General features: G+C 40.7%; 1 protein-coding gene across 1 annotated transcript; it reads left to right on the top strand.

Moving 5' to 3' along the window:
• Window positions 1–819: 819 nt before the first annotated feature.
• On the top strand, window positions 820–12550 carry LOC138945819 (TSC22 domain family protein 2-like). The gene is made up of 2 exons (XM_070317324.1): window positions 820–2506; window positions 10523–12550. Exons 1-2 carry the CDS (start codon window positions 1083–1085, stop codon window positions 10599–10601), a joined length of 1503 nt encoding a protein of 500 aa, XP_070173425.1. The 5' UTR covers window positions 820–1082; the 3' UTR covers window positions 10602–12550.
• Window positions 12551–15852: the final 3302 nt, after the last annotated feature.

The raw sequence follows: 15852 nt of genomic DNA, 5'->3' as shown, positions 1-15852 counted from the left end.
TTTTGGATTTTGTTTCGTTTGTTGTTGTGGTTCTTGCATGAAGCCGTCACTGGCAACACTGTCACTGGCAACACTGTCACTGGCAACACTGTATTAGTGAAATGCATAATCTGAAAGTGACAGCGGCGCGGAGTCAGCAGACAGCCTCACACAATCTGAAAGTGACAGCGGCGCGGAGTCAGCAGACGGCTAGACTCACACAATTTTCCTTGCACCCAGTTTTGTTTTCACAGGCTTTTTTTCACCTTCATGCAATTTTTCAAATAAAAAAAAAGGAAATGTTGCAATATGTTTTCGGTATCTGCTTCATCTTTTTTCTATTCCTTGCGATTAAAGGTCTAATCGGTTAGCCCCAAAACATGACATGTCTCAACTTTTTCCTTTTTTTTAGTGCCACGTCTTATCATCTTTTGTTGTTTTGTTATCACACCTTCATTTTTGTAATTGTCGACAGAAAGTGCCCGAATTTCTTGGCCACCAAATTGTGGACGCCCCGCCCCCTCCCACTGTCCGATTATTGGCGCATTCCTTTCCCCGTCAAACGGCTACTTCACGCTTCCAGTGCATGCTACTTCATTCACCACTGGGTCAAGGAAACGAGGCTGCTAAGGCTATACTATTCCTTTAATTCAATGCACTTATTCAGACTCAGTTCGCCTTCTTATCTCTTTCTTTTTTCTCTCAAATGGTATGTCAGTGAGCGTGAGAAATGCGCCAGTAAAGGTGAATTTCTTTACTGAATCACAGCAAATATCTGTCTCAGTCAAAGGTCAGCAGACAGCCTATCCCCAAGGTCGCGAGGGGTCATGACGTCGTTTCCTTCCCAGAATGCTTCAGTTATGATGTCCGCCATTCTCAGAGCCTGGAGGAGAGAGAGGAAGACATCATCTTGTTTGAAGTAAATTTGACTTATTCTGACGGACAAATGTTTCAATCATGTGAACGACGGGAGTATTAGAGAGGATATTTTCTGTTTTAGGGATTATATGGTATGGAGGTGAGTGTGATCTGAGAAAACAGCCGCCGTTTGTTAGGCGAGGCCTTACTGAGAGTTGTCGCGAGAAGTAATTTGCTTCGAGAAGATGGCAGATAGACCTGTGGGCATTGAGAATATGGCCGTTTCATCAGATTTAAGTGCTTGCCACTCGCAGCAAAATCTCAAGGACAGCGGAAAGGAGGAAGTTGAGCCTAAAGGTGGACAAAACAACCCCAAGTCTGATGCTCCTAAAAAGAAGACGACATTCAAAATCACGAGTATAACGAAGAGCTCACAAAGGGGCGGAAGTGGTGATTTGACACAGGACAACGATTTGGACAGCCAGGACGATCTAGACGAGACGGTCGACAGTCATACGGAAGATTTGAGCTCAGAAATCTATGACACGAATTCAAAAGCGACAGATATCGACAGTCAGGACCCCCTACTGACGCCAGAGGAGGTGCTGATTAAAGAAAAGCCTGCCAGGTTCAAGGTAGTGAAGGTAGAAACCAAAGAGCCCTTCAAAAGAGGACGGTGGATTTGTTATGATTATCTGGATGTGCCAGACAAAACAGAGGCTAAGCAGGATGAAATCAATATAAACTCAGGTAGCTCGAGTGCTGCCAATTCAGTGCATTATGTTCATGGTGTAGACGATCCATCCAAAAATCCTTTGATAGCTGGAGCGACTGGCACCATACCTTCCCAACCCCACACTTCAAATGTGGCAGATGGATCAAATTCAACCAACGCGCTGGGCGAGGTTTTCCAACCTATCCAGCCAGCTCCATCTAGTCAGTATGGTGTGACTCCAGTGAACCAAACGAACGCTTCGTTTTCCAACCATGTTGCTCAGCCTTCAGGTGCGTACAATGCGACCCCTGGTCAGTCAGGCACGCTGTCTTTGCCAGTCATGCCAGGACCTAGCAATTCCTCCTTGAAGGGTCTGAGTTCCGCCCCCAACTTGCCACACCCACAGCCGGGTCAGGCCATGCCGGGTCAGAATGTGGGGGTCAGTGTTGCTGGGGGTCAGGGTCACCAGCAACCTCCCCCTCAGGGCTCCACCATTCCTGCCAACCTTCATTCCCAGCAGGCCGCCGGTTCTTCCAACGCCCAGCAGACAACGTCTGGTGCTATGCAAACGGGGGAGTATGTCAACTCTTCAGGTCAAGGTCAGGCGATGGCCGGTGCCGGCCAGCAGGTGTCTGGCGGTCAGCAGCAGCAGGGGATGTACGACATGTCCTCGCAGCAGCCTGGATACAACTTGAATGCTGTTGCCGTGGGAAACGTCAGTGGGAACCCCCAAGTCCCCCAGCAGAACAACCTGCCCACCCCCTCCTCCTCCCAGCCCCCAGAAGGCTACAGCTCTGACGTGGAGGCGAAGCTGAGCACCTCCACTATCACCAACCACAACCGGCGCGACCAGGCAAACATCACCCCCACCATGGGCGCGGGCCTGGCTCCGCTGGAGATTGCTGTGGGGGGCATAACAAACCACCCCGGCGACGATGACATGACTGAAGAAGCGTGAGTACTACTGGACTACTGGACCGGACTAGCTTATTTTCTCATTCCTGGGCCCTCTCTGGTTCCTCTCATTTCCCCTCTTCATTTCATTTGTGGTTACTGAACCATTATGTGCTTACTGGTATTGTGTTGTTCAACAGCCCCCTTAGTTGAACTGTATTATGTGAGTTTTGTCTTATCTTAGTTGAACAGTATTATGTGAGTTTTGTCTTACATCTTAGTTGAACAGTATTATGTGAGTTTTGTCTTATCTTAGTTCCATGTGTTGTGTTGGGTGTCTGCAGTGACGCTTGTTCCACTGACAGTTGTTGACTGTGAGCACTGCTGCATTTCTAGATCTCTATGTAGACTTATGTGGATTATGTTTTTATTTATGCATGCTTTCTTTTTTTACAGTTCTAGTGAAGGTAGTGATGTACTTATGTAGTGAAGGTAGTGATGTACTTATGTAGTGTTTTATTTATTTCAGCTTTCTTTGATTTTTAGTACCTGTTTTCTTATCACTTCCAGCTTAACCTTTAGAATTGGTTACTCCAAGAAAGTGTTTGGCTTGATTATGGTTTCCCTTAGTTAGTTATGTCTGTTCTTTGCCGTGTGTCAGACTCAAAACACGATTTCTTGCAGTTGCAGTGATCCTTTGTGATGCAATTGTACTATTGGTGCTTCTGCAATATATTTCTACTATTGGGGATACGAAGTGTCAACCCACGGAATGCCTGTTTTGGGAATGTGCATTTCAACTGATTTTATAAGGGTTTCTACAGGGGATGCTGCTCGTTGAAATTATAGAACTTCATTCTGTGTACATGTATCTGCATAACATAAAGCAACATGTTCCATCGCATGACTGTTGAAATCACTGGTAATCAGCAGTTCTGCACAATTGCTGATGGTGTTGCAATGCGGCTTGTTTGGTACTAATGCTCTTTCAAAACCTTAAGTTCTGATGTAGACTTTTTTTCTCTCACAGAAGCTTCCTGTTGATAACATTCTGTCATTCATAATTTCCTGTTGATAACATTCTGTCATGCATAATTTCCTGTTCCATCTTTTGAATGTTTCTTCTTTTTAATCAGGAAGGCTTCTGATTGGTCAACATTCTGATTGGTCAACATTCTGATTGATCAAATTGTATGCACATCATTCAAATCATTGTTTCTCTAAAAATAGACAGAAAACATGGTATGAGTCTATGACTATGACACACACATAAATTTATCTGACTGTTATCTTGCACTCTTGGCACCTGGTCAGCTGCAAACTTTCACAACAAGGGGAAGTGTTGGCAGTAGCAACCAGAGGACGTTTTCTGTGTGTGTTTGGATCAGTACTAGTGATACATGAACTGATAGTAGCAACCAGAGGACTTGTGTGTGTGTGACAGTGTGTGTTTGGATCAGTACTAGTGATACATGAACTGATAGTAGCAACCAGAGGACTTGTGTGTGTGTGACAGTGTGTGTTTGTATCAGTACTAGTAATACATGAACTGATAGTAGTAACCAAAGAAAGGCTTTGCCTGAGCTACAAGTTGTACAAATTACAATGGAACCCCCTTTTAAGACCACCAACAACCTGAGAAAATGTCGCCTTAAAAAGGAGGGGTCTTAACATGGGGGTAAATGTACATAGAATAGGAAGAGAACGTCTGATCTGTACAGTGTATTCTGTGCATGGTTACAAACTGACACACTGTTATACAAAGTTGTGTTTGTGTGGCGTGCACTGATGTGCATGGTTACAAACTGACACACTGTTATACAAAGTTGTGTTTGTGTGGCGTGCACTGATGTGCATGGTTACAAACTGACACACTGTTATACAAAGTTGTGTTTGTGTGGCGTGCACTGATGTGCATGGTTACAAACTGACACACTGTTATACAAAGTTGTGTTTGTGTGGCGTGCACTGATGTGCATGGTTACAAACTGACACACTGTTATACAAAGTTGTGTTTGTGTGGCGTGCACTGATGTGCATGGTTACAAACTGACACACTGTTATGAGTCATTCTTCACTTATCGTGACAAAAAAGGGGAATTGGCCCCAAAAATCAAACTTGTCATAAGAATAAAACAATTAGTGCCAATCTGAAGACATGTGCATCAACTACCTGAATATGCAAACAGCAAATTGGTAGCTTTGATACCTTAGATAAAAACTCCATTCTCGTCGGGGGGTCATGGTTCTGGTAACCTGCATAATGTTGTGACACTAAAGCATGAAATATACCACTTTTAATCACTCAAGTTGTGTAATAAGCATTGATAGGATAGAAGTACTTCTTTTTCTACCAATATGAACCATGTTTAATGGTAATGAGTGGAACTCGTACGGTTGCAAGGCAGGAAATAGTGTGACGCCATGTGCAGGTTACCAGGCTTCTTTTTTTTTTCACCAAAGACTTGATTTCTTTACACTCATTATCATTGACTATTCACATGATTTCCACACACATACCCTTGCAATGATGCAAGTAGAACACAATACAGTCTGTTCTTGAAAGAAAATGTGATAATAAAATGAAAAAGGTAACCTGTGTGATGCGTGACGCCACTGCACAACACAGGTTAAAAAAGACAACAGGGAGAGAAAAGAAAGCAATAAAAGAAAAGTTATGAAAAACAAAAGTATCTGGTAGTTCCTTCTTCTTTAATAATCAGAATTTAAAAAAATTAACACGTTTTCTACAAAAACAACGCTGATCGCTGCGTTTCCCTGCTACCTGCATCACAAGTGACACTGGGAAAATCTGCAGGGATTCGAATGCACTTGTGGTCAATTGACTGATATTAAAAAAATACAGCTTCTTAGTAAAAACAGAGCCTTCAGATAGATTACCTATAGCATGAAAAACACTTCTTGTGAACTTACCGATGCACCCTGTGAAACGAAATGAATGGCGATCAAGCGATGTTTCGGCCGAGTCCAACAAGTTACCTGCGCACACTGGTTCTCGGTTGTGTGACACGTCATCGAATTTGGTTTAGAAAACACACCACGTGACTATTTTTGACCCAAAACGTCATCAAGTTTGGGGTAGAGTTTGATAATGCATGTTTCGGGGCCCTTCACAACATGCCAAGTTGTCGATCACCGAAACAGAACTTGAAAAACAAACTCTGGTAACCTGAGTGACAAACGTGACACCAAGCACAAATCAAGACATTACAAGTCTTTGGAAATATTTTATTTCTTGTTTTTCAATAAAAATGTGAGTGTCTTTCATATGTTTGTCAGTTTTCATTAAAATTTTGTTTGTTCAATAATTGTGTCGTCTGCTTGACCTGAATCTGTGGATAGGAATTTTGTGACGCCACGTGAAGGCAGGTTACCTCCATTTCAAACCCCAATTTTACGGCAAAAAGCAAGCAGAGTAAAGCATTCGAACATACCGCTGATTTATTTTAACCTTGGACAATCACATGCAGTCAATCATTTGGGTTTGGCTATCTTTAAACTAATTGCAATGGGCGATTACAGAAGTAGGGGTACGCATTCCCATTTTCCGACGCCATTTTCAGCACTAAAATCGGAATTGAATCAAAATTAACCACAGTAACAATTATTTTTTTTTCCATAGTGCCATTTTCTACCGATGCATTTACATTGATAAAACACGGATATGATGTGATTTTGTTTTTTAATTATCTGAAATTATTGTTTTTTGGCTTTGAACGAGATGTACCGCGATAGTCACGATAAGTGAAGAATGACTCTTATACAAAGTTGTGTTTGTGTGGCGTGCACTGATGTGCATGGTTACAAACTGACACACTGTTATACAAAGTTGTGTTTGTGTGGCGTGCACTGATGTGCATGGTTACAAACTGACACACTGTTATACAAAGTTGTGTTTGTGTGGCGTGCACTGATGTGCATGGTTACAAACTGACACACTGTTATACAAAGTTGTGTTTGTGTGGCGTGCACTGATGTGCATGGTTACAAACTGACACACTGTTATACAAAGTTGTGTTTGTGTGGCGTGCACTGATGTGCATGCATGAACCATGAGTCAGATCTGACAACAGTTCAAGCTGTTTAGTTAGCAGGAGTGGAAAAGCATAGCAACAAACACAACGAAACAGCCCAGAGGAAAGTTTGGGCAGAGGGGGTACACTTTAGTTTTTATTGCCCAAAGCAGGAAAGAAGCAAGATGCATCAGTCACAGCAAACAAATTATGAAAATCTTTTGAACAAATTTCAAAATGTCTTCTGGCATACTCAGTACACATTTTTCCCTTTTGATTTTGCTTGCAGCTTCAGGGGCTCACATCCATGAGAGGTGGCATAAGAGTTATTTTAAGACAAATGTCCTGGACATTACAAAAGTGATAGGACATTTGTCCTGAACAAATAAATCAATAGGACATTTGTTTTGGCAACAAAACGTAAATTTAATCAAACTTGACTAGTTTTTTGTCACAAAGGTAACAGAACAAATAGGCAACTGTCAACCGGCTTGGAGCATTCAGAATTGCGACCCTTGCAAGCTCTTCTCTATAAAAAGCACATAAAGTCTCCCCAAGTTTCGTCTGCTTGTAGAGACACATCGCTTCGCTAAACATCGATAAAATAGCACATCAAACTACCGTAAATGGGAAAGTACTGACAATGTCCGGATCAAATGAAAGCATAATCGGACAATGACCACTTTGTGACAAAAACAATAGGACATATATGTCCTCTTGCATGAAAAATGTATAGGACATTTGGAAAAAATATCCGTGTATGTCCGATGTGGATGTGAGCCCCTGCAGCTTGTTTCTAATCAAGATTCTATTCTATACTTGTTTGTGTATTTTTATCTAGAAATCAACTTTACCTTACTCTGTATTGCTTATTTGTGATTCCTCCCAAACAAAATTACAAAAATAGAATTTGAACTGAAAGTGAGTAATGATGCTGAATAAGGGAAAGGCTTGAGAGTTTCAACTTAAGATAAATGTAAAACCATAGACACAGTCATTCTTAGCTTCACCTCAGGCTGCACATTGTAAAAGTCGACGTGTTTTGGATGAACATCACATGTTGAGGTGGGGCAGTGTAGACATTGGAGTTTGCTGTTATACTTATTCTTTGACTCCACGTTAGCCTTGGAGGGCATCATGTTTAAAATGAAGTTAAATAAAGCAAAACGCCAAGCACATGTACAGTTGTTGTTATACATGGATCTAAATAAAGTCATGTTCTATCACTTGGAACCAACAAGAAAACAATTGTGCAGAAACCAGACAAGTTGTAGAGATAATATTTGCTCACCCAGATAGGCTATGCAAGTCATAAATCTTCTATTAGATCAGTCAGGCTGTTTATATTCTACTGTTATTTTTATTTTTCAAGTTGTTGTATCTTATCTTACTCTCTCCCTGATTTTGAATCGGTGCCTGTGTCAGCTTACAATTCCACCCAGTGTGATCTGATGCCTGAGTCAGCTTACAATTCCACCCAGTGTGATCTGATGCCTGTGTCAGCTTACAATTCCACCCAGTGTGATCTGATGCCTGTGTCAGCTTACAATTCCACCCAGTGTGATCTGATGCCTGTGTCAGCTTACAATTCCACCCAGTGTGATCTGATGCCTGTGTCAGCTTACAATTCCACCCAGTGTGATCTGATGCCTGTGTCAGCTTACAATTCCACCCAGTGTGATCTGATGCCTGAGTCAGCTTACAATTCCACCCAGTGTGATCTGATGCCTGAGACTGTATCGTGGTTTGTTTTCTGTAACTGTGTATTGTTCTGCTAGTTTTTGCTTTGTTTGATTATTTATAATCAGCGACATGAAAGATTGGTGCACACCGTCCAGTACATGTACTTTAAGTTCAAGTTTAGTAAGACTAAAGAAAGGGAGAGAATCAGTCTGTGGTGGGATCACCATGGAACAGTTACTGAACTTGTCTATGAATGCTATTCCACTTTCATTCTAATGTTCACCTCTTAGTGTTTACCTGTCAGTGTTCACACCTGTACTGCTGTCTTCTCCTTCGTCATGTAATCAATTCTGCAATGCCGTTTGTGTTGGTCTTTCTATGTGCATTATATTATTTGGCTTTGTGCATTGTTGACATTTGCTCAAGCGTCCTGCACATGTTTTGTGTAGTTTTCATTTTTGTGGCAGGCTGTTCAGACAAAACCTGGGGGGGGGGGGGGGGGGGGGGGGGGAGCTGTCTTAAGATATGTTGAGGGGGGGGGGGGGGCTGTCTTAAATATTTTAAACTTTTCCTGCAGACACCAACAGGCAACTTGATGTGACTGTGACAGTCCAGGAGGAAATTGGGGGGGGGGGGGGGGGGGGGGGTTGCTGTCTTACAATATATTGTACTTTCCCTCAATCACTGCACACACCTGCCAACAGGCAACTTGTAAGACTCTGACTCAGTGACTGTGACAGACCAGGAGGAAGCCTTTAAATAAAGTTTTCTTTTGGTTTTAATAAAATCAAATGCTGGCTTCTTGCTAACAAAATTATGCCTGTTAATTAAGACGACCTTAGTGAGTAACCACAACTCTAATTTGGATATAAACCAGGATTGCATTATTCCATTTATTCGTTGAATTTGTTTTTGTATTACTCATTCATGTGAAACTGAAAGCACAGAGATTCCACTAGACTTTTGGCACACTCTTCTGGGTTTCTAGTGAACCCAGCAGCCCCTTTACAATATAAATGGTTCAAGGAGTTGCTGTTCATAATTTCAATTGAAGGCAGGCAAGCTTAATTCAAACAGGTCTGCTATTCCTAATGTACATGGTCATACTCATAGTCATACCTCCTGGAATAAAACAACATTCTATGTGGTTATGTACCTCTTTGCTTAGTGAATAAAAATGTCAATGAGATTTTTCACACAAGCAGGTATATAAGTATTTTAACCTTTGCTTTTATTTGTGTGTGATATATTATATATAATATAATATGGAAGCAAAAGAAAAATAATACCCAAGTGCTATGTTGAGTTTCAACTTGATTGGACTAAGCCCCCCCCCCCCCCCCCCCCCCCCCCCCCCCCCCCCCAAAGTTTCTGGTGTCAAGATGAACAGATAACTTCTGCAAACACAGCTGCAGATTGTGCAGTTGCACTGTGTTCTGAAACAGAGGATGAACTTATTTTTTGGTAACAGAAATGGAAGCCTAGTATTGTAGTACATTTTCTCTCTCTCTCTCTCTCTCTCTCTCTCTCTCTCTCTCTCTCTCTCTCTCTCTCTCTCTCTCTCTCTCTCTCTCTCTCTCTCTCTCTCTCTCTCTCTCTCTCTCTCTCTCTCCAAAGGTATTTTGAATTTTTCTCTGTCCCCTTCTTATGTTTGTAAATTGTATGAAGAGACAACATATGATCAGAAGTTGCTGGAAAAGCTCTCAAAGAAATGAAATACAATACAATACTGAATAGAAACAAGTAAAGCCTTGTACAGACTAGCGGAATCTCTGGTGACTCATTCATTCATTGTCATTGACATCAACTGCTCAAGTTTCAAACTCAGTGGTGGGCACTGGAAAAGATTGTGGAGCTAGATATGAAGTTAGTTTTTGTTGAAAATGTATTGCTACGACATGCAAGGCAGTTTACTGCTGACTGCTTTGTCACAGAATTGCTTTGTCCTGTTGCTAAAAAATAAATTTAAAAAAGGCAACAAGTGCCCACTCCTGATACTGTCTCTGGAGAATCATACAGTCGATCACAACACTGAAACAGATTCATAATCATGATTGTGTGCAAAAGCCACCATCACAACACTAAAACATATATTCATAATCATGTGTGCAAAAGCCTCTATCAGTCTCATCACAACACTGAATCAGATTCATATTATCATAATCATGTGTGCAAAAGCCACCATCACATCGCTGAAACAGATTCATAATCATGTGTGCAAAATCCACCATCACAACACTGAAACAGATTCATAATGATGTGTGCCAAAGCCATTTCCACGTGTACATCATATCATTATCACTTCCGCTTTGCATGATCTCAGCTGTCTTGACATGGTCAACTTTCTCTTTGTCTGTAGTTTCTTGGATTATTTCTCCAATCTGAGCACCTACGGGGGTTCGGGCCTGTTTCCGCCCCTAATGGATGAGAGCGGGTAGGTTGATGCTGTCTGTCTGTTCTGATTGGTGTTGACCTGTACTCTACTCACAAGGCTGGCTGTGCTCCTTGGCCTGCAGCAACTCTTTGCCTCACCTCACCTCACCTCACCTCAGATCAGGGATGGGAAGGAGACTGAAAAGATAGAGTGGGGAGGGAAATAAGCACAACTCATTTTTAAAGACAGATCAGTTGAGCATAATTGAGGGAAGAAACACGCAGTGAACATGATTGAAGCCCTGATGTGTTTTGAAAATCCAATCTGGTTCTGATGCATAAAAGGATAAATCTTAAATTGATAGGGAAACGAAATAAAGACTAGCACCTTCTGACCTTTTCAGAAGTGGTTGTATTGTGCTGTCATGTTGAACATGGAAATCTCAAGATATTCATTGCTCCACACTTTGATTCACTATGTTTAGTCATTGCTCCACACTTTGATTCAGTATGTTTGTTTGAATAATGCACACAAAAAGAGAAAACCAGCAACAATAGTAAGAATTCTGGGGACGTAATAACACCAGCAACTGACAGAGCAGCTGTGATATTTTACTGATTTGCACTTGAAGAAAGAATCTAACATTGTGCAGATGCAAAATGAGCTGCAACGTCACTTGTAATCAGTTGACCTCTGCTACTTGGTGTGTTGATGTCTTATAACTTAACAAAGGATTGGTATGCTTTGTGATTATAACATTAAACATACATGTACGTATTGATAAAATTAAAAGCATGTTTTTAAACAAAAATTGTGTCCCCTTTACCTACTTCGTGCGACTTCTGGGTGACTGTCTTTCTAGAATGTCAGTGATGAAAACAGTTTAAACAACACTTGCATATTAATTCTTTGACATCTTCAACCTCATTTTGGTCCTGTGAAGTGAAAATCAGATTTTCACATTGCGTTCAAAACACTTTCAGGGCACAATTTTTATGGAATTTGATTATAAAACTGAACTTGTGTAGAAAATTCGAAAATTACAGGGTGTTTTTTTTTTACACATGCATACAAAATGTAGGATCTAGGCGAGTTTGCTTGTGAACCTGTGCTTGCCGTACCTGCTTTGCCTACAGTAAAGGCCAGAGGTTGTGTCATGTTATTGTAGGCTTGGTGGCCGACCCTCCTCAATATCAGGCCATTCATTCCCTTAATGGCGGCAAGTTACAATGTTCAAGCTAGCTGACAGTAACATGTTATTGTAGGCTTGGTGGCCGACCCTCCTCAATATCAGGCCATTCATTCCCTTAATGGCGGCAAGTTACAATGTTCAAGCTAACTCACAGTAACATGTTTGCTTTGTCACTGAATGGTGATTTGAACTAAAGGCAGCAGACGGAAGCAGTTTATATCACGCTGGACAGTACATACATGTACAATCATTATGTGAACTAAAACAAAAGGCCTTGTTTTAAATGTGTCTTATATTACCGCTTGCTTTTTGTTGCTATTTGGGAGGGACAGATGTGGGCTGTAGCCAAATATTCTTTGCTTGGAACGGAATCAAGCACCTGGAAACCGAAGCTTAATATTGGTTGAGGACTTATGTTAAAGGGCTTGTTTGATATATTTTATACTTTTTAAACAAAAATTTAACTTAATTACACTTACTTTGATCATGAATCTTTTTATTAGAGCGCGTAGCTGATGCTGAAAAAATAGGACTTGTGTGGAGCAGGCTAAGATTAGAATGAAGATTCTTTCTTTTCTTGATTTTATTTTTTTATTTTTTTAAATATGTATGCTCTAGTGATTTAAGTTAAAGTTTGTGTCAGATTGTTTGTGATTCATGCAGTGGTGTGCAGTGAGGATTTGGTTTTCTAGGCCTGCCTTGGTTTGAAAAATAGTTGTTGTTTTCTGTATTGATATCACATGATTGATAGTACTCTGCATTGATTGATAGTACTCTGCATTGAAACGTGAATGAGATGTGTTTTTCCTTCTTTATTTTATGCCCAGACCTTTCACGTTGCTGTGAGTATAAGCTATTCTTTGCATTCCAAACTTTTCTCTTTCAGTGAGTCTTCCCTTTCAGAACCTGCTATGTGCGACCTTTCTCACACTAGCTCAATGCGTGTCAACTGTTACCTCTATGGGTGTTAAAATAATAATAATATGTCATTAAAGTTTGCACCCGCTGGATTAAGTCAGAAAGATGTTGAGCCCCCACCTTACCTGCAGCTGAAATAAACACCGACACATAAGCTTGGTTTCAGGTCGTTTGTAGCAGGTCATCCTACTCTCACTCTTCAGTGCCTAAAGACTCTATACATTTTTCTTTATTTCTTCCTATGTACAGTGTACATAATGCCAGTTGTATACCTTACGTGGCAGACTGCGCTAGGTGTGTGCATTGCATGTTGCATGTTGTCAGGCAGTTGATGTACAGCCTACAGGTGTGATGTTGACGGCAGTGTCAGGCCAGATCTATCTTTGCTCTACATGGATCATACCTTTCCCTGTGTGTTTCCTTTATCCGCTATACTATTGATTTATTCTCCTCCGCATGCTTTGTGCTGGGGGTGACCTGTATGGTTTATTTTTATGTTTGGTTTGCATTGTACAATTTCTAATGAAAGCCGTCTTTCTTTTTCATTAACATTACTGTGATAATTTAATCAGTACGTTTTTATTTTATTTTGTGTGTTATGTTTTTTTGTATTGCGAAGAGAAAACAAGGACATTTTATTTTCAACCGTGACAGAGACAGACCCCTGGCCTCGTCAGTGATAAGTTGTGTTTATAGCATTGTAATTATTATTCAAGAATAGATTTTTGATCTGCACTGAAGCCTACACATGTTTATCCCCGAGTACGCTAGTACTAGGGCTCGGCAGACTTTAATTGTGTGTCTGTCTGTCTGTCTCCACTTAACAGCTTATTGCTGGGAAACTACTGGGCGCAGTTCGTTCAAAAGTTGATACACTAACTTGATAATAGGTCCGATTGATCGTATTAAAACTTCATAATGTTACCTGGGACCTAAATGCGAAATAAACCACAAAAACGACTTGGCCGTAGGAGGAGTTTACACCGGCGGGGCAACACGCAGCCATTGACCTGATAGAACAGCCGAACGCGTCACACAAAAATACGTCATGACAAAGTTACACGCAAAGCGAAAGAGACTTTGACGTCATTTACTTTTGTTCGGAATTTTCCGTTTGTTCCTAGCTTGTCAGTGAAGACTTACCCAAAACGTCTTTGTTCTCTATTCTCATTGCAGCTGTGAAATAATCAGTCTTGTGTCTCGGTCGTGTAGGTACAGAGTTTGCTTCTGCAATCATTGTGTTCGTGTTGATGACGGCTTCATAAGACAAAGTAATAAGCGAATCTATCGCGAGGAAGACGTTTATGTACAAATCACCGAACCCAACCCATTTTTTGGGGTGCGTATCGCTGCATTTTTCTGAAGAATAATCTGCATGTGGTTAATTTCATCCCTTTAATGCTTGTCGAAACAGATGAGGTCGCAGTTTGTAGGTTGAATCTGTGAATCGGCCAGAGATAGATCTGCATTTCTGGTCAGAAACCAACATTCACACCACAGACATTCCAAACATTTATATTTATTGAGCGAGCCAGTCTGAAGAGTACTCGGGTCCAGCGCGAGCGTTTTTTATTTGCACTGAAGCCTATGTTTTTCAACACAAATATTGACAATGACTTTGACTTGCTTTGAGGGAATTCAAAGTTTTTTTTAATAAGCAATTCAGCCGTTTTGAAGCATACGGAAGCGCAGTAGTAAAGAAAGACTTAAAGGCACAGTAAGCCTCCCGTAAACCATCACAGATACTGTCAGGCTTTTACACACAGTACAAACACACTTCCATTTGAACGCTCACCAAACGGGAACATCCTAGGTGCCCTCCGTAAAGAGCGAGCAATTTTCAAAGAATTTATTTTTGCGTGGTTTATCTTACTCCTGAGCCATCGTGAACCCGTGTGATCCAGTTTCCCTTCTTCACAATGTAGTCGTCAGTTAGTAACTTGAATGCGACTCAATGTGAGCTTATCTGCAATAGCACGTTATTAAGTACCTCTGACTATGCACGAAACAAACGGCTGTTGTTCACAAGAACTCTAGCGATGGCTTTTGACTGTTCAGAGGAACTGGCGATGCCTATAAGGCCAAAAAAAAAAAAAAGGTCTGTTTACGGTAACATAGGCCCAAAAAATAGGGTCGGTAGGTCGGGATTTTTTTTTTTTTTTTTTTTTTTTTTCCCCCCCTAAAAACCATATTTTTACGTTATTTTGCCAAAAAACCAAGATTTTTTTTTTTTTTTTTTTTTTTTTCCCCAAATGCCAAAAAAAAGTCTAGGGTCGCGCGAAAAAACTAGGGTCGGTCGGGTTACCGTAAACAGACCTTTTTTTTTTTTTGGCCTAAACCGTCGTCTGCTACGAGAACCACGACCTTGCGTGACCCTGCTTCCGGGCTTTTCTTTTTTCAAACTTTCAAAACTTTGAATTGTACTGATCTTGTCTTGATGAAAAAAGAATTCTTTTATGATTTAAGAATGTTTGTCACATGTAACAAGCTGTCAATTTATTATTTAGATTTTAAAAGTTAGGTCTAGCGCCAAAACGCACCACGGTCCGATTGTCTCTGAGCAATCGGCGCAAAATTAATTATTTAAAAATTGCTCGCTCTTTACGTAGGGCACCCAGGATGTTCCCGTTTGGTAAGCGTTCAAATGGAAGGGCATTTGTACTGTGTGTAAAAGCCTGACAGTATCCGTGATGGTTTACGGGAGGCTTACTGTGCCTTTAACCGCCCAAGTTTCCTTACAGAACAATTAAAGTAATTTGGTCAAGAATTTTTTTTTAATGTTTCCGATTCCCCGACCAACCATATTTTTGGTATCCCGACCCCACAACTTTATTTGACCCTTCAAAAACAAAACATACATAAATAAGAATCCAGGGGACAGTTAGCCCACCAGCCTATGAAAAACCACACGCGCATGTGTAAATAATGAACAAACTGTCAAATAAGAACATAAAATGAATTATGAATACAAAATGAAATGTTACAACTTACCGACCTGCCATCCTTTTTTTTGTGGCTTTGTTTGGGAAAGAAGCATTTTATTTTTGTCAGCCTTATACATGAATAACAAGTCAAACACGTGAAGTATAATAATGTTGCAAAAATGAGATAAGTAGATATTGTTAAATAGGTCATCATTGAAAACATGATTTTAAATATGTATGCATTTACAGAACATAATTGAAAGCATGATTTCTTTGCTTTT

Source organism: Littorina saxatilis, linkage group LG13, assembly GCF_037325665.1.
Source record: "Littorina saxatilis isolate snail1 linkage group LG13, US_GU_Lsax_2.0, whole genome shotgun sequence".
NCBI lineage: Eukaryota > Metazoa > Mollusca > Gastropoda > Littorinimorpha > Littorinidae > Littorina > Littorina saxatilis.
Note: the sequence above shows the minus strand (reverse complement) of the source record. Positions and strands in the feature narration are given on the sequence as shown.

Coding starts and splice junctions, on each gene's coding strand:
- LOC138945819 (XM_070317324.1), top strand. CDS start 1,083: ATGGCAGATAGACCTGTGGGCATTGAGAATATGGCCGTTTCATCAGAT. Junction 2,507..10,522: donor GATGACATGACTGAAGAAGC/GTGAGTACTACT, acceptor CTTTGTCTGTAG/TTTCTTGGATTATTTCTCCA.